This window comes from Megascapheus bottae, chromosome 2 (genome assembly GCF_031878675.1).
Source record: "Megascapheus bottae isolate mThoBot1 chromosome 2, mThoBot2.hap1, whole genome shotgun sequence".
Taxonomy (NCBI): Eukaryota; Metazoa; Chordata; class Mammalia; order Rodentia; family Geomyidae; genus Megascapheus; species Megascapheus bottae.
In genome coordinates this window covers 32,031,535-32,055,525 of record NC_143510.1, presented here as the reverse complement: position 1 = coordinate 32,055,525, position 23,991 = coordinate 32,031,535, and the positions used below count along the sequence as shown (strand labels likewise).

The 23,991-nt window shown below is 42.6% G+C and overlaps 1 protein-coding gene across 2 annotated transcripts in view; it reads left to right on the top strand.

The window, feature by feature from the left end:
- Window positions 1–23,991, top strand: part of Prickle2 (prickle planar cell polarity protein 2) — a 179,089-nt gene that overhangs the window by 87,638 nt on the left and 67,460 nt on the right. For both annotated transcript variants that reach the window (XM_090323515.1, XM_090323526.1), the window contains exon 2: window positions 16,128–16,311. In XM_090323515.1, the coding sequence (XP_090179641.1) occupies window positions 16,128–16,311 (184 nt within the window). The remainder of the gene's footprint in view (window positions 1–16,127; window positions 16,312–23,991) is intronic.

Below are 23,991 nucleotides of genomic sequence, written 5' to 3'. Positions count from 1 at the left end.
AGATCTCATCCTCCTGAGTAACTAGATTATAGGCTTGAGCCACCAACACCCAGCTGTTTTTTAAAAATACAAAATAAATTTGCATATTGCTCAAAGCTGGTCTTTGCATGCCCATTAAGGTTATATGCATTACTGATAGACAGCCACTGAGCTGCTACATTGACTATTTCAAAAGCTACCTGTGAAGTACTTATCTATTATGCTAGATACAAGATGATAAGAATTTCTGGAATTTTTATTCCAGTAGGGTAAAAATATAGGAGCCACACGGCCAACCAATAAACAATTTCTATTCATGACAACTGCCAAGGAGAAGCATTTAACAGTCATAGAGTGACTGAGAAGAGGAGCGCTATCACTGGTGTTTTTAATAGAGGCTATGCCTTTGATGATGTGAAAAAAAAATGTAAGAGATAGCTGGCCTAGACTAGGTCATGATAGACTAAGGCCACTGTGGCTGAAGCTTTAGACAGGATGGAAAATGGAAGAAAGCAGAATTGGAGAGAGAGGGATGGGCCACATGCTGAGTCTTGCAGGCCATATTTACAGAGCTGGCCCTTCTTTCCTATTGTAGCTGAAGTCTGCGGTGCATTGCAGAGAGGGAAATGAGTCAAACATCACTGGTTCAAAAACAGTGGTGAAAATTAGATTCTAAAAGAGCAGGCAAGAAGCACTGCCGTAGGCAGGACATGGTGATGAACTGGATTACAATAATAAGATGGGGGGGAGAGGGGAGTCAATGGAGTTATGCCAGAGACTCAGCCCATGTACCGAGGAAGGCCACAGTTGGGGCTATTTGTCATATCATCTGTGATCCAAGTGTGTGTACATGGTCACATCCACCAGGCTGTGTCAAGGGAACATACATCCTTCTACCAGCACCTTGTCAAATCTGAATCTAGCAAATTTTTAAATGTTTTCCAAACCTTACTGCCGCAGACCATGTGAATTCAATTCATCGAGGGCTTCTTTCCAATAAAACATGAAACCAGGAAATGTTATTTTCTTTCTATGTACTTCCCTCCTTTCTTTCCCTGCTGCAGAATGAGGAAATGAGTTCTGGCTGAGAACAAAACCGCAAAAAACGGTTCCACGGATCCAGCTAGAAGAAGATGGGAAGTCAGCATCTTGCCTTCTTTGCCTAGCCCTCCTGTGGGAAACGCTGAGAGTTGTTTTGTTTTGCCTTTTCCCTGGGTCCTGACTAAAGCCAGGTCTCCCTTGAACAGTCATGTCTTTCCCTCTGCTGTCTAACTCAATCTGAATGGAAGGCTTTATATCCAGCATTGGTATTTGGTAAACACCCAATTTCTTGATGCTCTTGTTTCTCAAGTCCACTGGGGTCGTCATGAGCCTTTGGCCTCATTTACTGAGGGCCATGGACTTCTGGGAAGTTTTTTTACGTCCAGCTCTTCAGTATAGATATTAAAAGGCCCCTGTCAAGTTGGAAAGGGTGTGACTATTGCCAGAATCCCCTCAAGCCAAGACCCTGAGGGAGGCCTCTGCCAGCTGGCCCCCATCCACACCAGAGAAGGCTGGCTTTCTGTGGTTCTCTGTGTATGGAGCTGGCCCAGTTCCTCTGGATGAAAGGCGGCCTAATATAAACTGAAAATGTTATTAATAAGCAGCCACTTAAGAATTTCCTATGACTTGCCAGTGATTTGGGGGCCTCTGTGCGCATAGGGAGAGAAGCGTAACTTGTTTTACATGGATTAAGAGACCTAGGCAGCGGATCAGCAGGGTCCTCACAAAGGCCTTGAGGTCTTGGTAAAGGGCTTTGGGTAAGTTCCAGAACCTCTCTGAATCTTGCTTGTCCCATCTGTGGAGTGAAGATAATAATTCCCATCCCTAGTGTGGATTAGAAGATTGGACAAGAAATGCTTGGGAAGTTCTTAGCAGAGTCTAATGCTCAGAAAATGTTTTCTTAAAAAGACAACTTGGGGAAATGATAACTCCAGGCATGAAACCAAAGTGCCTTGGCTTCCTCTGACTCATAAGAATAAGAGATAGGAGGAGGGTCCCAGATGCCTTCAGTGTTGGGGACTGGCAACAGCACTGCTCAGCTTCTCTAAGCCCCCATCTGCAAATAGTCTTGCTCTTCCAATTGACCTTGGGAAGAGATTGGCAGTTTCCAAGTTACTCAAATTGAAAATGTGTAATAAGTAAATAGTCTGGAATATGTGATTAGTCCAAAAATATCTAACGTGTCTGCTTTTGTTGATAGAAAGAGAAGGTCATATGTGTGACTTTGAAGAAAAAAAAAAAAAAACAAGCACCAATGGCTCATGCCTATAATCCTAGCTTCTTGGAAGACAGATCTGTGTATGCATGGTTTGAAATCATCCTGAGCAGACATATCTAAGAGACTGTTACTTTCAACTACTCAGCAAAAAGCTGGAAGTGAGAATATGGCTCAAGTGGTAGAACACCAGCCTTGAGCAAGAAAACTAAGCAGGAGTACAGAGCTTTGAGTTCAAACTCTAAGTACCACCCCCCCCCACTGCTGCATAATCCCTTCAGTAGAATGGTAACCAAATTATGTGGTTCAGTCCAGCACACCTAATTCAGTGCCAGGTTTTTAATAAAAAAAATTATAGAAATCAACTCTTTACCAGCTTTTTCCCCTGCTAACAATAAAACCTTAAGTAAGATCTAGATTGCCTTTTAGAGAACATGAACCCTAAATACTTTTATTTGTTGTTGGGTGTTCCTCCTCCTCCTCCTCTTCCTCCTCCTCCTCCTCCTCTTCCTCCTTCTCCTCATCTTCCTCTTCCTCCTCCTCCTTTTACTCCTCCTCTTCCTCCTTCGTCTTCTACTTCTACTTCTTCTTTATACCTGGATATTGCCTAGGGCCCAACACACTGAGCATATAGTCTGAGTTTCTTAGATACATGCACCAGGCATGGTGCATATATTAAAATGATTGCATCCTAATGGTAATTTTTAATAAAGTTGGCAGAGTTAGGGTTTGAACCCAACTCAATGTGGCTATAGAATCTAGGATCTCAGTATCCTCTGCCTTTCAAGTACGCTATTTAGAGGACATTGAATGTCTTGGATCTTGCTTTGTAGATTTAAGCAACCTCATCCACAGAGGAGATATAGGCCAGCAAATATTTCATCTGATGTCATGAAGAGAAAGACAAAGAAATACTTTATGGAATCTTTTTCTCCTGGCCTTGAAGTTTAGATATGAGGAGTATTGAAATTTCCTTTGCTATCATTTTCTCAGAAGCTGCTCCCTTGACTGAGCCATTTGGAGAGGGAGGGTTCTTGGAATTTGTCCTGTTAAACATCCAACTCAGCAAAAATATACATGCCATAAAATCCCAGTTAACATGTGGACAGAATGAACTGGAGGCATTCAGAGAAGCAGAGCTGTGCTGCCTCCCTTGGTTTATTCTTAGCAGAACAATGAGTCTGACAGCAAAGGAAATCAGAGCTTCTCTGGATATGTACAGTCTTGGATAGGGATGGAGTGATGCAGGTAGTAGAGTTGCCATGGAGACACCATCCATGGCCTAACTCATCTCCTTTGAGGGCTCACTCTGTCTACTCAACACAGTGCTGAATTAGCTATCTGCGTGCATGGTGGGCAGATCCCTCACTGACTTGTGATGCTTTTACAATAAAGCCAGACCTCCTCAATGGTGCCCCAGCTGCCATCTTGTCACCATCTGATACTGACTTCTCGCAGAATTTCAGTGGAATCATGTTCTCGCCCACCTCCATGCTTTTATTCACCTGTCAAGAATACTCCTTCCTTTTCTTCTTGCCAAGAAACCTCCTACTCGACAGCCTTCTGCTGGAGCATCCTCAAGCAAGGCTCCTCACCCCCAATCTTATTAACCTGGCATCCACTGAAGCACAGGACCTGGCACATTTATAATAACCAAGACCTCAGTCAGACTGCTCTCTGTGTGGTGTTAAAAGCTATATTGTTAGAATAGTATAATGAACTCTCATATACCCTTTTGCCAGATTTGAGTTGATTTCATTCTCTTCTTTCTTGCCTCCCATTCATTTCCTTTTGGTGGCTCCAGAGATTGAACTCATGGGCTCATTCTTTCTAGACAGGCATTCTACCACTAAGCCATGGTCCCAACCCCTTTTTGCACAGGTTTATTTTTGAGATAGGCTATTACTTTGTGCCTGGCTATGTGCTTAGACCTTAATCTGCCTGATTTAGGCTTCACATCACAGGCAGGGTGACAGATGCATTCCATAACATACAGCTTCTTTCTGTTAAAATTGTCATGAATTTTTTTTTCTGCCAAGACTGGTCTGGAACTTTGATCCTCCCCGCAAGGTCAGCCTCCCAGCCAGCTGATGTGACAGGTACATACCATTACACCCAACTATTGCCTGAGAAAGGTCCTCTCCTGCATGGCGAGGCTGACCTTGAACCACCACTCACCTGATCTCAGCCTCCCAGCTAACTAGGATAACAAGTGTGAGCCACTGGTGCCCGGCCTCTTGCACTCATTCTCCTCTTTCCTCCCTCTTTTTCCCACATCTCTGTATATATACACAGATGCATTATTGTTGAAACATCTGGGAACCAGTTGTAAGCGTCACTCTCTATGGGTATATACTTCAGCTATCTTTTCCAAAAAAGGACATTCTGTCCACTTTGAAATTTATGTTCCAGCACCTAGTGGTTGTCTTTGTGTCCTAATCAGACAGATGATGCTCCTGGTTTGCTTTTCTTTAATATCTCCGAACACCTACCACTATCCATAGTACAAAATAGCTGAGTGGGTGATTGCTTAATAAATGAAGCTGCCTTGCCACAAATATTATGTCATTGTCCTTACTTTCCCTTAGCACTCACCTGCCTAGTATATTCTGGCTCATGGCTCTTTTGGCACTAGGGCATTCTGAGGTTCCCTTTCTGCAGAATCCACATCCTGTGCTCGGGTGAGACCAAGAGCTGGGGCTCTGATGTATTCTTCCTGCATGACTGATGGGAATAGGTAGGTAGGTTTTCCTTAACCTCATGACTCACCAGTAGACTTTACCTGAAGCATATTCAGGACATCTCCCAAGGTCTTCACTGGAAGGGGCTCTAGTGGTCCAGAGTGACCACCTGCTCATGTGCCATTGTCATCCTGCCCTTTCCAGGTCACTGCCAGACCTTCCCCAGGATTCTGTCCTCCCTGCCTTCATATTCAGACATCTCAGGGTCTGGAGCTGGGGAAACCCAGTCTTCACATATTACTCCCCGAGTGACTAACATATCATCTCTATAAATCCAGGTATATAGTAGGAGACCTTTGTATGTTTCTGAGCAGTCATCCAGGAAGTCTGTTCCTAAAAGAGAATGTGTTTCCGTGACTCCGAAATTACATGATAAATCAGCCTGCAGTAAGGCTCGGTGTGAATTTCATCATCCAATTCTGAATGGGCATATTCAGGAGAAGAGACACATGCCAATGAGAACTGCTACAGGGGGCTACGTTTGGTACCTTCAACACCCCTCACCCTCCTGCCCCCCGCCCCCTGCCCCGAAGACAGGAACACCTCTGTGCATATGGCTGGAGCTGCTGTAGCCAGGCAGAAGGGAGGAAGTAGGGCAGGACCAGGCAGCAGGGTTCTGGCACTGGATATACACCAGCCTCGTGCCCAGCTGGCCCCGTCACGGTCTCCACCCTTCAGCTCTGTGTGCATTAGGAAATCTTTTTATTTTTATTTTTTCCTTTCTCACGGAGATAGCAATCATGCTTCCAGACATGGCAAGTGTCAAAGTTCATGCCTGGGTTCCTCATTCAGACTGAAGGTTTGCCAGAAAAAAAAAAAAAAGGATAAGCACAGTCTTGTGTCTGGTGGAGTAGAGGGAGCCAGGCAGGCTGCAAAAAAAACCAGGAAGTACTCATGGCTGATATAGGGGGCAGAGACACAGGAATTCCAAAGAGACAGACACTGAGGAGAACAGAGACGGCGCTGTCTCCTGAATGTTGCAGCTCCTCTTGAGTTTTTGGGACAGACAGTGGCTCCGCCAGTCTGGCCATGGTCATGCATACTGATGGTACAGGAGGAGGAAAGCCACCAGCACCTCCTAGGAACAATTCGGGAAGTTCCCTCCCCACCTCAGGGCTTTCAGACGTGTTTTTCCTGTGCTTGGGAAATGCTCACCCAAGTGTTTCTTAGAAGTGGAACTTCTAAGTGCAGCTCCAGTGTCACTTCAGTGGGGAAGGACTGTCTAGACCCTTCTTCAGACCCTATCTTTTATTTGTGGTACTTACTACAATCAGAAAGTTCAAGTTTATGTTCATTTACTTGACTGCTATCTATCTTTTTTAACTTGGCTTGAAGCTCTATGAAAGTAGGCATATTGTGTGACTTAATTGTTGTGATATGTCCACATCCTGATATAGTACCTAGCACACTTGTAGAAGCTCAATCCATGTTGTTTAGTTGGGTGGATAGGCAGGCAGACAGATGGATAAAGATGGATGGATGGGTGGGTGGATGGGTGTGTAGGTGGATAGATGGATGGATGGGTGGATGGATGGATGGATGGATGGATGGATGGGTAGATGGGAAGATGAGTGGGTAGATGAATGGGTAAATAGATAGATGGAAGGAAGGAAGAAAAGAAATACAAAGGAAAAAAGGGAAGGACTATTTGGCCCCTATCTAAATAAGGGAAGCTGGTCCACAAAACTTCTAGTATTTGTAACTTTGGGTAAGTCACCGAGTTTAAGCTTAAGTTTCCTATTTGTGAAATGGGTAAAATGACAGCTCTATAGAACTGCTGAGAGTGACTAAATGATACAAACGATGTGGGTCCACTATAAATGTGCGCAGTTATCGTCATGGTAGAAGACAACTGCTGTAGTCACCCCTGTCCTGTTGATGTCCAGGCCAAAGGTGTCAGGCCCAGGAAGGCCATAGGGAACCAACATTTATCCCTCAGAGCAGACTTTTACCTCTTACAACATGCTCATTTCACTTGATGCCAGGCTCTACAGGCAGGCCATCATCTCTTTTCCACCTTTTTAACACTCTTTTCTTCGCTTGCATTTTGGGAAGTATGGATAAGAAGGAGGTAGGCCATTTTATGATATGACCTGAGTGGGTTCTGAGAGGGACCTGTCTGGTCATTGTGATTGCTCCATTTCCCCAGCTCTGACTTCCTCATGGAAGGAGCCCTTCAGCAGTGTCTTAGGATTATTGGACCTTGCTTCTGGTTCTTTCTACCTCGTTGAGCCCAATAGGGAAGGTTGTCCTTTTACTCACATACTTCTAAGCATCCTACATCCCAGTAAAAATTCCCCTCTTACCTGCTGAAACCTGGAGGAGTTATCACCAAAGGTCAGTAAACAAAAACCCAATATAGTCGGGCACTGAGTGGCTCATGCCTGTAATTCTAGCTCCTCAAGAGACTGAGATCTGAGAATCCTAGTTCAAAGCCAGACAGGTAGGAAAAACGTCTGTGCGATGCTTATCTCCACTTAACCTGAAAAAAAGTGCAAGGCCCTGAGTTTAAACTACCATGCCAGCACACACACACACACACACACACACACACACACCACCACCACCACCACCACCAAGAAGTTTGGCTCCTGGTAGGCTGGTGCCTTGGTGCATGGGAAGAGCTGATGGCTCTTACTGGAAACACAGAAGATAAAGCTGGGCAACAATGCACTGGGGAATCAGACCCCTTCCCAACTCCTTCTGAGTCAGTCTTTCCCAAGGCAGATCCATTAGGTGTTTTGAAGTGGTATAAGTTATCACAGCGTTGGCGAGGATGTGACTGATACACAAAGGCATAAATCAGAGCCAAGTCTTCGTGGTTTTAAATTATCCATGCCCCATCTCTCTCCATTTGCACAGAAAATTGAAAGTCGATAGCTATTGAAATCTGTTTTTCAGATTTTTTAAAAAAATCTCAGGGTCATAACTTTTAACTCTGTGGTACTCATAGGGATGCATGTATATATCTGTGTGTGCATAATATGTGTTCAAGTGTATATACAACGTGCATATATTTCCCATGTTGGTGCTATCTTTCATACTACATAAGTAAATTCTTGATCCTACTATAGGGCACTCCATCAGAATGAGCCTCACTTATCTGGATTGAATAATGTGCAGTCTGTTTGCAGAGAGTGTTTGTGTGTATATGTGTGGGTGGCTCTGGCTCATGTCTTGTCATTCCAGGCCCAGAATATTGTCCCCTGGCTCTCAGTGAGAGAGAACACATAGAATAAAGTCTGCTCTCCAGTTTCTTAGCACTAAGGGGGAAAAATGGGCCAGCAGCTGTTTCTGCTTAACAGTGATTATCTTTGGGATTGTGAGTGTTTGGAAATTGTTTCTCCTTTTTCTTGCTTATCTGCGATTTCTGATTTCTTTCTACATTAATTGTATGTTGCTTTTCCCCTCCCCCTTCTAAGTGCAGGAAGCAGTAACTTTAAATTATGATAAGTATAATAAGGAGTAATCTATTTCCCCCCTTTCCCCTTTCTTATTATGGATAAAAGGAGTTATTCTTTTGCTTTTAGTCAGCTAAAGTTGTAGGAGAATTTAATTACCCTGAACACATTCGGTATTTAGGGGGGGAAAAGGAAAGCTATGGAGGTCTTTGGGTTACATTTTCCGTTTGTCTTTAACAGAAAGTATTACCCTGTTGAGTCTAGCAATGTACTTTTCTATACTTAGGTTTGTGGTGGGGCTATGCTACCTATCCTAAGCAAGCCATGCTGTGTCCCCGGGTGTGAGTGTGACATGAACCCCATCAGGCCACATACTTGGGGCAGAGAAGTCCATACCCCCAGGGGAGAGGAGGTTAGAGGCCCTGTGTCTGGGCTGCAGGGAGGCACACTGTTCTCGCTGACAATGTAGTCCTGTATCTCACTAACTGCCAGGTGGCTGAGTACTGCAAGAACCTCAGACATGGCAGTTTGATGAAGTTGGCATAACCCCTCTCGGTTCCCCCCCACACACACACTGAAGGCATTGCCCAGAGTTGCTTAGACTGTCAGGTCTTTTAAGAGAACCCTTACCAGTTTTCAGACCATAGTTTGAGATCCTTCTAAACAGGATGCTAGCTTCAGACCAGCATTTTCTATCCAAGCTCAGGAGATGGGCTTGCAAGACAACTGTTCTGACCTCTGGCTCAGAGCTGTGAAGCTCATCGCTGGAGAATGGCCTCTATTGCCTTTGTCTTTCCATGCAGTGCCCTGGCAAGCAGATGCAGAATATTCCTAGAGCCAGAATTATTATTGATGTGTACAGTTTACTAACTAGGACGTATCTCTTAAAAGCCATGAAGAGCCTCTATTCTTTCATTGTATTCCCATCTATCAAAGTATCAAGCACCTCATTTTTATTTTGGTATATCTTAGGGATAAATTAGAGGAGCCCAGAGAGTCTTCAGGGTTGTAACTTTGGGCCTTTAAGGACATAGGTATTCTGATGGAGCCTGGACTTTGGAGAGGAGGTGGAACTTGAAAGAAGCTGGGCCTGTGGTTGGTCTCCTTAGCGTCAACATAGGAAAGTCTACTTTATACATTGAGCTTCTGTATCTGAGTTATTTTTCAAGTGACACACAAAATCTTTTCTCCTCATTAAAAAGGGGGAGGTATAAAGGAGAAAGAGAAGACAAAGGAAAAGGTCTTAATGATGTTGACATCATCAGGCCATCGAAGCCTGCATTTCTAGTTTAGGACTTGCAGCTTCTTAGAAATCATGTTCTAAAGGAAGACAGATCTATCTTCATCTTATCAGACTACCCCACAAAATAAGACCTCTTGTTTCAGGGTTCAGTGTTGCAAATAACCTGTCAACATCTCAGGATGAGTCTGTCCACCCCTCCCTTCCCCAGTCTACTTACATGAATCTCTCCTCATCACAACAAGTCAGTTAATTGGCATAAATTATTAGTACTTTTTCCAAATGGTGCATTGCTGTGCGTTGACCTAGCTGCACTGAGCCAGTTAGACAAATGGCCACTGGCCAACAATATGTGAACCATGACAAAGCTGACTGTGGCTTCCAAGACAGGGAAACAAATGAGTTAACCAGTTTATCTTAGTAGGGAAAGGGGCTGAGGAGTGCAGAGGTTATTTGGGGCAGAGGCCAGGAAGGAAGAGGAATACTGTATCTCTTCTCTGAGTCATAGCTTATTCTTTGAAAACCTGTCACTCACATGGCCAATTATGTACAGGTAGACTGTCAGTTTGACAGAATGAAACCAATGCACTCTCAGCACACACGTGCAAGCAAGCAAGCGCGCGCGCGCGAGCGCGCACACACACACACACACACACACGTATTTAATGAATTTCAGCTTTACTAGCAGGTTTTATTTCCATAAATGTCTAATTAAAAAAGAAACAACAAATCATGCATATCCCCCATACACACATCTCTGAATCTGCTTCATTGAGGTAAAAAGCTTTCATTAGAGTGTTGAAAGAGTGAGTTACTGAGTGACACTGTACATTTTGCCAGTGGTAAAGAGAGAAAGAAAAAGATTAAGGATCTTGGCTCTCTCTATCTCTGACCCTCTGTGCCTTTCTGAGCAACTGAGCCTTGAGTTCTCAACTTGCAAATGGAAGTTATTAAATCAGCCTTTCCAAAGGCCGTCATGGAGTCACTAGGGGTTGAAAATTCTTTGCAAATAAAAATGGCTTGCCTTGGGAGTTCCCGTTAATTATAAATGAGGAGCAGAAGGCATTCGGCTAGCAGGGAAGATAGATAAGGCCCTTGTGGTTTTGATTTGCTGTTTTTGTTTCCTTTTTTGTTTTTTTTTCCTCTTTGATTTTGCTTTTTTGGGAGGAGTGAGGGTGAAAGAGTGAGTTTACTTTTCAGGAGTAAAAGGGACCGTGGGTAGAATTGGGTGAGATTTCTATAAGTGATATTTTCTTTCATGGAGACTCAGATGATTGCTATTTTGAGTCCCCATTATTCTCAGAATTTCCTTTTATCAAGTTGCTTGACTCCTCTGAATCTTTGTTTCTTCTCTGAGAGTGGAGATGATAATCTTTTCTTGGGGAACTGACAGGTAAGGGTGGGTCATATGTGTAAGCAAAACATAAGTCAATTGCTATGCATTTATCTGAGTGTACTTCTCACCCCATCCAGCCCCCTGACCCCACACCAGAACTTGCCACCTTTAATTTGTCATATAATTGAATGGTTGTATTTATCACTTAATGTAGTTTCTTGTCTCTGAGAACATACATGTCATGAGACAGGGATCGTGTTTTGGCTACATGTCTCAAGTGTCTGTAGCTGTTCCTGGCACTGGAAGGTGGTTGCATGACTTTATAGTTATTAGATTATGCCCTTTCAGGATCACATATTGTACCTTCCCTTCCATTGCTGAATAAATAAATTTCATAAATAGATATTCCAGGGACCAGATTTGATGAAACATTTTTCTCCATTTTGATTTTGAAGTATAGCTTTCTACTAAGAAACATTAATTACCCAATACTTACAATATTTGCTTTAGTGAAACTGAAACTTTCTTTTGTCCCTAAAGTCATAAACGAGCATCAAAAAAAAGTTCAGTGGAAAAGAAATACTGAATTTTTCCCTCAACAACCTTGACCTATTTACAGTAGCTGATTAATTAAAAAGTGATGGTTAAAAGGAACTCTGATTACTTTTCTTTTGGCAGTATTGGGGAACTGAACTGAAGAACTTGTACTACTTTTGCAAAGCAGCATCCAAGTTTCTTGTAATGGAACATTTTGAGTTCTAAGATGCTAACCAGACCCGAGGTGTGTGTTCTGTCTGGGAGTATCTGACACACTTTACTTAGCTGAGCAAAACTGATTTTGTTTTTTCAAGTACATTTGTATGTCAAAATGCAGGCATGCATAGCACATTTAAGAAATGAGAACCAAAAAAATAATAACTAGTCATTTCCAAAAATGCAGAAAAAAGAATTTGCCAACATTCAATGCTCTTTCCTGGTATTAGGATTCCGTAGATTAGCAAAAAAGGGATCTTGATTCCTCATCACAATGGAAGGCACCTATAAAAAAGGGTAAAGCTGCAAAATACAGTGGCTCATACCTGTAATCTTAGTTACTCAAGAGGCTGAGATCTGAGGATCACAGTTCAAAGCCAGCCTGGGCACAAAAGTCCCTGAGACTCTTATCTCCAATTAACCAGGGAGATAACAGGAAGTGGCACTGTGGCTCAAAGTGATAGGGTACTAGCCTTGAGTTGAATTGCCTAGAGACCGTGTCCAGGCCCAGAGTTCAAGCCCCAGGACCAAGAATAATAACAACAACAATTACAAAAAAGTAGAGTCTTGAAGTGAAAGACTTGTATCTAAGAACTACAGCATATCCTAGAAGACGTTATATGGATCGACATCCTATGTTCATGGATTGGAAGGCTTAATATTAAAATTCCCAAATAGACCTCAAGATTTGGTACAATTCCCCACCAAATTCCCAGCTGGTATTCCTCCAGAAATTGGCAAACTAATCCTGGAACTAAGTCCAGAAACAAAAACTCTTCCACTTAAGGTCACTTGATTTATTTTTTACAAGGGGACCAAGAGAATTCACTGGGGATAAAATATAATCAACCTCTCTCTCTCTCTCTCTCTCTCTCTCTCTCTCTCTCTCTCTCTCTCTCTCTCTCTCTCTCTCTCTCTCTCTCTTTCCTCCCTCTTTCTCTCCCCCCTCTCTCTCCCTCTCCCTCTCTCTCTCTCCCTCCCTTTCTCTCTCTCTTTCTCTTTCCCTTCCTCCCTCCCTCCCATTCCTTCCTCCCCCCCCCCGCCGTGTGTGTGTGTGTGTGTGTGTGTGTGTGTGTGTGTGTGTGTGTTGGGACTGAGGCTTGAATTTGGGGCCTGGGTGTTATTCCCCCCTTAGGTTTTTATCCCCAAGTCTAGCACTAGCACTTGAGCTTTGATGCTTTTTACTGGTAACTGGAGATAAGTCTCACTGACTTTCCTGCCTGGGGTGACTTCAAATCACAATCCTTAGTTCTCAGCTTCCTGAGTAGCTAGGATGACAGGTGTGAGCCACCAATGCCTGCCTAAGACTAGTCTTTATTGGACAAATGATATCAGGGCACTTCGACAGCCAGGTAAGAATGGAGCTGGACGTCTCTCTCATGCTTCATATAAAAACCAACATAAAAGGGATCTTAATGTAAATGTAAGACCTAAAAGCACAATATTCTTTGATGAGAGGGAATAGTTAAACAAAGGACTAAGGGAGAGTGAGTTTCTTAGATATGTTTCCAGAAGTTTAAGTAATAGCAGAAAGAAAGAAATTGGAGAAAGTAAAAATATAAACCTTACAGAATATAGGAAAATTGTTGCAAATCAGGTATCTGATAAAAGACATATATCCAGAAAAGATATAATGACAGCTTGTAGTTAGAAAATAAGTCCAAACAACCCAAAGAAAAAGTAGAGTAAGGGCTTAAAAGACAATTCTCTTTTTCCTAAAGGAGACATATAACAATCACATAAAAAGATTCCCAATTTGGTTAGCCATTAGGGAAATGCAAATTCAAACCACATCATATCTAAAAGGAGAGCTACAATCCAAAAGACAGGCAAACTAGTCTTTTAGAATGTGGATAGTTTAGAATAAAAATGTTCAGTTCTTCAAAATATTAAACCAATTCCAGTGCTGGTGGCTCATGCCTGTAATCCTGGCTACTCATAAGGGTGAGATCTGAAGATCAAGGTTCAAAGCCAACCTGGCAGAAAGGTCCCCGTAAGATTCTTATCTCCAAGTAACCACTCACAAGCCAGAAGTGGTGTGGTAGCTGAAAGTAGTATAGTATTAACCTTCAGCAGAGAGCTCAAGGACAGTGCCCAAGCCCCATGACTGACAAAACAACAATAACAAAAACCCAAAGCTAAACCAGGTTGCTACATGATTCAGCAATTGCCCAAAGGAAGTCAAATTAATACCTACAGAGAAAACTTCAATTTAAACATATAGAACAGTCTTATTTATAAAGATGAATACACTGAATGAGTATACATTTCTGTGTATGTGCTGATCCTGAGGCTTCAACTCAGGGGCTGGGTGCTGTCCTTGAGAATTTTACTAGCAATCTACCACTTGAGCCACAGCTCTACTTCTGATTTTTAGTGGTTAATTGGAGATAAGAATCTCAAAGACTTTCTTGCCTGGTCTGGCTTTGAACCACAAATCTTAGATCTCAGCTTCCCAATTAGTGAGGATTGATGTATGAGCCACCAACACCCAGCCAGTGTGTGTGCGTGTGTGTGTGTGTGTGTGTGTGTGTGTGTGTGTGTGTGTGTGTGTGTTTCTTTTTTGGGTTGGTTGTAGGGCTTAAACTCTGGACCTGGGCACAGTCTCTAAACTGTTCAGCTCAAAGCTATCACCCTACCACTGGAGCCACAGCACTACTTCCAGTTTTCTGATGGTTAATTGGAGATAAAAGTCTCATGGATTTTTGTGCCCGGGCTGGCTTTGAACTGTGATCCTCAGATCTCAGCCTCCTGAGTAGCTAGGATTACAGGCATGAGCCACTGGCACCTGGCTCAGTATATATTTTTAAATGGTGGATTTAATGATGTGCAATATATATATGTATATATATATACATATATATATATACATATATATATATATATATTGCTAGTCCTGGGGCTTGAACTTAGGGCCTGAGCACTGTCCTTGGGCTTTCTTAAGGCTAGAGATCTACCATTTGAGCCACAGCAACACTTTCATCCTTTTCTATGTATGTGGCACCAAGGAATTGAACCCAGGTCCTCGTGCATGCTAGGCAAACATTTGACCACTATGCCAAACTCTCAGCCCCTGTGAATTATATTTCAGCAGAGTGGTACAAAACTTCAGTGCTAGGGACATGGAGCAAGTGGTAGAGCACAAAATTCTGAGTTCAGACCCCAATACGATAGATAGATAGACAGACAGACAGATAGATTTGATTTAGAATTCCAGGCTATTTCATACTCTTTCATTGCCTTTATAAATGGCTACTGAAACTAATAATAAAAATCAGATAAACAGAAAATTACTTACTTTCCCCATCTTATTTTTATCTATTGATGGAAACTAGAAATACTTTTTTGTATTTTGCTTGGTCATGGGGCTTGAACTCTGGGCCTGGGCTCTGTCTCTGAACTCTTCAACTCAAGGCTACTGCCCTACCCCTTGAGCCACACTGCCGCTTCTGGTTTTCTGGTGGTTAATTGGAGATAAGAGTCTCAGAGTCTTTGGTGCCTGAGCTGGCTTTAAACCTTGGTCCCCAGATCTCAGCCTCTTGAGTAGCTAGGATTATAGGTGTGAGCCACTGTGCCCGGCTTCAGAAATACTTTTGTATTACTGACATCAACACATTTATTGCTTCATCGTTTCTGAAGCTATAAATGTGGAAACAGATGGTAACCTTAAAAGAGAAATGTTCAATGTGGGGAGAGATTTTTTATCTGTGACTGCTACCTTATGAATGCATGATCTTCAAATGCATGATCTCCTTGTATATTCAAAACCTAACAACAAAGCTGTCAAAAAATTCACCAAGGCTGAGGACATGTGTCTAGTAGTAGTGCACAAGGCCCTGAGTTCAAACCCCAGTACAATAGGTAGGTATGATAGATAGATAGATAGATAGATAGATAGATAGATAGATAGATGGAAAGAAAGATAGATAATTTTGGTTTTCTAATTAAGATTCCAATCCATGATCTTCTAATAGAGATGAACATATCTGTCCTATGAAATCTTAAGACCAGATTTGTGGCCAGGCACTGTTGGTTCATACCTGTATCCTAGCTACTCAGGATGCTGAGATCTGAGGCTCATGGTTCAAAGGCAGCCTGGGCAGGAAAGTCAGTAAAACTCTTAACCTTCTATTAACCAGCAAAAAGCCAGAAGTGGAGCTGTAGTTCAAGTGGAAGAGCTACTGGCCTAGAGTGAAATAACTAAGGCTTTGCATTCAACCTTCACTGTTTCCACATGCCACGCAGGTACCACACCTTCCACCAACACAGGCATTCTCTAGATCTGAGCTTGAGGAATTGGTTGCCAAAGGATGTGTTACTGGTCGGGGATCTGAGGCTTATGACTGGTTGGCTCTTGAAGGGGATGAGAGGGGGAAAGGTTTCTTTTTTCTTCTCACCTGCCCCTGTCTGATGTCTGCAGGAAGATCTGCCTGCATTGCAAGTGTCCCCAGGAGGAGCACATGGTGACAGTGATGCCGCTGGAGATGGAGAAGACCATCAGCAAACTCATGTTTGACTTCCAGAGGAACTCGACCTCGGATGACGATTCGGGCTGTGCCTTGGAAGAGTATGCCTGGGTCCCACCAGGGCTGAAGCCTGAACAGGTACTGGTCTCCAAGGGGTCTCTGGAATGTGAACTCTGTCTTTCCCATGCTTCTTCCTCATTCTAGTTCAGAAGGGGGTGGGGGACTCGGATGATTCAGAACAGTGTTTGGAACTGAATGGGTTGGCAACGTCATGAGTCCCAGTGGGAGGTGGAAATGGCAGATGAAATCAAGCCTTAGGTGATTTATGGTTGATTCATTTGACTTGATTGACTATTCCTAGATTGGGTGAAAACAGAAATGTTTCTGGAACATTGACTTTGAAATGTAAGATATTGACATATTATTTTGGGTGGGGGAAAGAGGAGCTTGTAACTTGGCCATGAACTTTACCAATCAGAGGTTTTTGAAAGGAGATGGAAGAAGTATGGACTTAGCCTTTTTCTTCCCAGTTATCCTTGCTGTGTTTAAATACTACCTCAAAGAAAGACCTTGACATTTCCTGAAGTTGTCTGGCACTATTCCCAGGCTGTCCTGGTTTGCTGAGAAGAACTTGCTTCCTTTCTGTTCTCCCTTTTTTCTTACTAATATACAGTCAGACCACTTTACTTGCAAATTTTTACACATATTTTTTTGTTGATGATGGTGGCAATTTTTTATTGTTGTTGTTCTTACCAAGCGCAAAACAGAAAAATAAAAACCAAAAGACAGTTCAAGAACTGAAACTTTGTACTTCAGTCAATATAGAGAGCTTCTAAAATCAGTCCTTTACAGCTATGTATTTTATTCATAGCAGGAACTGCGTAGTGTTTACCTGCTTTCAATTTTGTGAAAATCTGTCTCTCAAAAAATACAAATGAAGGGCTGGGAGTTTTGCCTAGTGATATAGTGCTTGCCTAGCATGCATGAAGACCTGGGTTCTATTCCTCACTACCACATACATAGAAAAAAGCCAGAATTGGTGCTGTGGCTCAAGTGGTAGAGCTTCAGCCTTGAGAAGGCCCAAGGACAGTGCCCAGGCCCTGAGTTCAAGGCCCAGGACTGACAAAAAATACAAATGAAGCTAGACAGTGCTATTCAGGATACTGGAATCTGAGGATCAGGATTGAGACTCGTATGTCTACTAAACTACCAGAAAAATCTAGAAATGGGGCTAAGGCTCAAGTGGTGAAGGGCTAGCCTTGAGCAAAGGTAGCTTAGGGATAATGTCCAGGCCCTGAGTTCAAGGCCCAGGACTGGCATAAAGAAAAAATTCAAATGGTACCCCTGAAGCAGGGCAAAAGTGAATGTGCTAATAATACTGTAAGTGATAAGGTGAAAATTTTAAATGTGTTTGAAAACAGCATGCCTTTAAAGTTTGATGGAGAAAAGTACCAAGCACCTCCAGTAAAGCCCTAAACTCTGTGTTCTAAGTACTCATGGGTTTCTCTTGGAACTATGTATCTCAAATACTTAGGGCCTGGTGTACAGCCATTCTTTTTTGCCATTTCTTGGTGCTTCATACTTTCTCTTCTTGTAGTCTCAGCTTAGAAGCACATCTCAAGCTAGGCGTTCTCATCTTTCCTGCAAACTTTCAGAGGCAACATTGCCAGACTGAAGTGTTTGTCCACTGTTGCCTTCCCTTCACCCACTGAATTCATTTCATTGGAGATCTTTTTGTTTGACAGAATGTATTTGAGTTTAAACCACCTTAAAGTAGCACAAGAACTTTCAAGGTGCTAATGTTCTCAGAAAACGTTCATTATAATTAAGCAAGATTTAACAATTCATTAATAACTGTAGTATAATGACTCTTCTATGCTGTCTCTGTCTCTGTTTCTGTCTCTCTGTCTCTCTCACACACAGACACACACACACACACACACACATATGCTGGGGTTTGAACTCAGAGCTTTGTACTTACTACCACTTGAGCCACAACTCCAGTCCCTTTGCACATTGATTCTTTTTGAGCTAGAGTCTTGCTGTATGTCTGGGCCAGCCTGGACTAAATCTATATGTGAGTCTCTCTGTGTTGTTGAAGATGATAAGTGCTTGTCACTGTGCCATCATCCAGCCATTGTACTCCCCCCCCCCATAACGTGGATAGCAGACACATACCACAGCACCCAGCCATTGAGTGGGATGGAGTGGGAAAGAAGTCTGCAAGACTTCTTTCCATCCAGGTTAGCCTTGATCTCTGCCTCCTGAGTAATAGGGATTATAGGCTTAAGCCATCTGACCCAGCTACTTCTTTCATCTCTTTGGCCATTTTTTTTCATTTCCTTCTTCCATGTGGAGCTAGCAGACAGATAAAATTGAATATAAAGTTTAGGATTTGCTCAACCAGGAAGGTATTCTTTAAATTTCCAATTAGAATGCAGGAATCTTTTCCTGTATGATTTTATGTGTCTGTCTTGAAAGTTTGGCCATTTGTTGTCAACAAAATGTGCTCTTAACTAGTCTTCACTTAGTGAAGTATTCTTTTTACTGAATTTACTTCATCTTTTGGTCTTATTTGTCTGAACAGTATAAGCTCTTCAGCTTTGCCATCTCTGTTCGTGGTGCAGAAGAGAAAATGTCTTAGACTAGAATCACAGAAAACATCTCCATGAAAACTGAAGGTTTTTCTCTGTTGGTGACAGCAAAGGGATGCTTTCTCATAGTTGGTCACTGAAGAGTAGCATATTAAAGAATTTGTTTTAGAAGAATGAGAGGGTTTGATTCTGTCTTGTCTGGAATCTCTGATGTGGTGCTAATTGGCTGAAGACCCCAATTATGCTATTGCCAACAATAGAGTGCTGAGTTCCTACAACTAACTAGATCTGTGAGCTTGTTCCATTTTCTTGCTGATCTCATTTCCAGCAACTTTGAGTGACCTGTCTTTTCTTTTGTTTACCCAAAGGACATTGTTTCCTGCTAAGCTGGGCCCTAGATGTTCCAGAGTTGAGCTGTTAAATTTTTTTTTCGGCTTGAGTAGATTATTCCCTAGGACCATTAAATAGCATCCAGTAGTACATTCAGGGGAAATTTTTACTCATGTTGACCCAAAGGAACAGAGAGTTGCAGAAGCGAGGATTCTTGATTAAATCTAACAGACCCAAATGTGAGTGTCTATGGTATTTTTGGAGACCATTTGACTCATCCACTTGTCTTTGGGAAACATAAAACTGAAATTTCCTTGATTTGTTTTGAAAGAAAATGATTAACACGATTAAACAAGTGGTTAGAATTATGGCAAATGAAAGGGTATTCCCATCTCTTACAGTTCTATTGTTCCTTGGCAGGTTTTCTCTGCTCTCTACACTTACTCAAACCTAGATGACGCACACACATGATTAGAAAAGGAAATTGCTCTCCAGGGAGAGAAAATGTCTTTTCGTGCTATTTGGAGGGTTCTATATTTGTCCAATAAAATGTGAGTCTATATTAAAGGTGTTTGAAAGGGTCATGTTGTGTGGAAGAAATGAGCTTTAGATATAAAATTATGAGGTCTTTGAAAGTCTATTCTTTACAAAGCTATTTATGGATCTTAAAATTTTGTTAAAAAGACAAACTGTTGTGTACTAAGATTAGAAAAATGCTAGCTCTAAATGCCTTCCACTCATAAAAGTTCTGATGTTTAATATCATATTGTCTATGATTTGAGATAAACCATTTTTCTATCAAGAGAAATTATAGTGAATGAGGAAAAGCTGTGTGCTGGAGGCAAAATAGTAAAGACTAGTTAGGCCTGAGAGTAATGTGTTTTCATTTTGGCTTGAAACCTTTCATCTCACTCCCGACCCTGGGGTTGGTGATATACCTTCCGGTGATACTCTTTATTACTCTTATTTCCTCTGAGAAATGCCTTCAATTTAATAGAATGCAAATTGTAAGCCATCTCCCATGTAGGGAAGTATTCTTGAGTGTGGACATGTGGTTACATAAAAGCTCACTGGCTCTTCTTAAAACAATGTGAAAATGACAAATAGGATAGATGACAAAGGAAAGGCTTGTATCTTGTGATTTCAAATAACTGAATTGAAAACCAGTCAAAGACATTGTCCATATCCTTTGCCTTTGCTGAGTCCAAATTAAGACTTGAATATCACCCAGGGAGGCCTGCAGGGAGCCCATCAGAGAACCAGAGTCTACTACTGATTTGCTACCTACAGTCTCTGCTTTCTCTCCAGACTCAAACCATTAATAGTGTCTCCCTTTTCCTGGAGACAGTAGAGTGACATGTTTACAGCAGGTAAGGCCTGTAGGAGAATTTGGAAAGTCATTGGTAAGCTACCAGAAATAAAAAACACTTGGTGAGCAGGGCTCGGAACCTCAGTCTTCTTGACATTTTGGCCCAGTAGCTCTTTGCAGGAGAGCCTGTCATGTGCTCTGTGGGATAAATCCCAGTGTCCTTGACTCCAATCTACCAGTTGTCATATTTGGGCCTATCTATAGATCTTAACTAGTGTTCCTGGGGAATCCAGAAGCACTGGGTGAAAGTGATGCCTTGTTGAACGAGATCTCAGCAAAATTCTGACCCAGTCAGGATAGAAGAGGGCTGGCGCAATTTGGCACAACTTCATCCAGTACCTACCACATTCTGGCTCCTACATGGTTTGGTGACATGGTCAGAGGTTTAGTAGAAGATGGAAGACTGTGTTGCTTGAGAACACCTTCACTAAGTCCAGGCAAGAATCCAGGCAGGAGAGCCTACTGTGGGGGTTTTGAAACAGCATGTTCTTCCTTTATAAAGAAAGAGAAGGAGCAGAAGGAAAAGAAGAGATATCAAAGAAGGAGGAAGAGGAGAAGGAGGAGGAGGAAGAGGTGGATGAAGAGGAGGAGGAGGGGGGAGGAGGAGGGAGGGGGAAGGAGGAAGAGGAGGAGGAGAAGGAAGAAAATAGCATGTTTTCTCTTTAAAAAGAAGAAAGAGAGGGAGGGAGGGAGAAAGAGAAGGAGGGAGGGAGGGAGGAAGAGAGGGAGGGAGAGAGGGAGGAAGGAGACATCTAGAAAAACAAGAGGAAAACAGTCATATTTCTACCAAGGAAAATTGTTTTCCAGCCTTTCTTGCTTGCATGTTCAAGTACCTGTATAGAGAGTAATGAATTTTTCTAGTTATTTTGGGGAAACAAATGTGATGATGATCACAACTTACCCTAACTTTCCTGCTACTGTGTATCCTGTGAATATTTTTGTATCCCAGTATGTTCATTCAGCTTTGTCTCTGCAGGCTGTGGGATGCGTTTTCATTGGTAGCTTTTAAGAGGGAGTGGCACCTCCCACCACTAGGGGGCATTTGAACATGAAAGTTTGGGGAGGGCAGCCATTGTCTAAGGGGCAGACCTGGGCCTAGATGCTCTAAACCTCCTAAAGAGAACCAAACGTTCATGCTCAAAGCAAAAGTGATCTCCACAAATACTGTGAGTATTGGTTTTTTTTGGTCAGTCCTGGGGCTTGAACTCAGGACCCAGACAGAGCTTCTTTTTTAGAACTTTTTTTTTTTTTTTTTTTTTTTTTTTTTTTTTTTGCCAGTCCTGGGCTTGAGCTTAGGGCCTGAGCACTGTCCTTGGACTTTCTCAAGGCTAGAGCTCTACCACTTGAGCCTCGGCACCACTTCCGGCTTTTTTCTATATGTGGTACCAAGGAATCGAACCCGGGTCTTCATGCATGCTAGGCAAGCACTTTAACCACTAGGCCAAACTCCCGGCCCCTACTGTGAGTATTGTTATTGAATACTAGGGGTGAGTCTGTCTCTGACCACTGTATGGTGGGCAGTTTTCTATACCTTTTTTTTTTTTTAATTTTTGGCAGTCCTAAGGCTTGAACTCAGGGCCTGAGTACTGTCCTTGGGCTTCCTCAAAGATAGTGCTTCTCTACCACTTGAGCCACAGCACCACTTTCAGCTTTTTTCTACGTGTGTAGTACAAAGGAATCAAACCTGGGTCTTCGTGCATGCTAGGCAACCACTCTACCACTAGGCTGTGGTGGTTCCTTAAGTACTGTTTCTAGAGGAGGAGGGCCCCATGTGAATCCCTCAAAGGCTTTTGATTTATTATATACTACCCTCCAATATGGTTGTTACACGTCTTCCTCCTGGTGGAGATTATACATTGGGTGCACGAAAAGATGATTTTCTTAGAAGTTCTCTCTTGTCGCTGCTTCTTGAGAATTGTGTGAGATCTTCTAGTTTCTTCTCTGGAGTGAACATCCTTTTTGTAGATGTTTTAGCTACCTCATGTGTCTACAGAGAGTTCTCAAATACACATATCCCAAATCCTTAATCTCCAAGGGCTAGTAATTTTACTGGGGCCTCAACTTCATATTCACACCTAAGAAATGGCAAACAAGACCTATCCAAAATGATAAAGGGTGCAAGTGGTAGAATGCCTGCCTAAAAGCATAACCCAGGTTCCACCATTTTAATTTAGTTATTTACTTATTTTATTGGTCTGTTGTGGGGCTTGAACTCTGAGCCCAGGCTCTGACCCTAAGCTCTTCAGCACAAGGCTATGACCCTACCCCTTGAGCCACAGCTTCACTTCCTGTTTTCTGTTTTCCACCACACCCGGCTCAATTTTTTTTAAAGGGAAGTCTGTTAGGGTTGGGCATGGTATAATGCCTGCTTTTCAGAAGGATTCTCAAGAGGATCATGGTTCAAGGTCAACCCAGGCAAAAGTTATCTCTCCTCATCTCAATCAAGTTAGGACCCAGATAAGAGCAGTTCATGCCTGTAATCCCAGCTACATAGGAGGCTGAGATCTGGGTGATGACATTCAAAACCATTCTAGGCAGGGAAGCTCTGGTGACTCAAATTGCACAGAAAAAAAAAAAAGCTGGAAATGGAGCTATAGTTCAAGTAGTAGAGTGCAAACCTTGAGGAGAGCAAACGCTTGAAGGACAGCGCTCAGGCTCTGAGTTCAAGCCCCAGTGCCAGCACAAAAACACAAAACACAAACCCTAGACGTTATGCTGCCCACGTGGAATACCAACTGCTCTAGAAGCTGAAGTAGATGCATCAGAATCTTAGGCTAGCCAAGTCGAAGTGAGTGCTACACTCTATCAAGAATAAACTAAAGCAAAGGACTAGGAGCATAGCTCAAGTGCTGGAGTGCTTGCTTAGCAAGCCTGAGGGAGTGAGTTGAATCCTCAGTACCAGAAAAATAAGTAAGTAAATAAGTCTTATCACTTAGCACATCTTCCCATTCCCTGTACATTTCCAAAAATATCTGCTGTAAGCTGATTCACCACCCATTCTGACCTCCTCAGAGTTTTCTCAGGTTGCCAGACTTCAGGAAGAGAGAGTGTATATGTGAAGATTGTGCCTCACTGCAGATGGAGTCAGAACCTGGACTGCACAGGAGCAGGAGGGAGGAGCTGGGGGCAGAAGCACACTGTTTCTAAACCAGCACATTATTTATCCAAATCAAAGTCTGCAGGGCCCATTGCAAGCTCCAGCCTGCAAAAGAAGCCCCGCCCATGAAAATCATCTCTGCAGTCATGCAGAGATGACCTCTGCTTCCTTGAGTGGATGATGATAGTGGTGGTGGTGGTGGTGATGATGGTGACAATACTAGAGAAATTTATTAAATTTTCATTGAACACCAAAAACACAAACACCAGTCACTGGTGGGGGAGAATGCTCTTACACTGTTAATGGGAATGTAAATTAGTGCAACCTCTATGGAAATCAGTGTGGATGTGCCTCCAAAGTCTAACAGTAGATCTTTCCTATAACCCCACCATACCAGTATGGAGCATATGTGTATGAGGGAGAGTGAA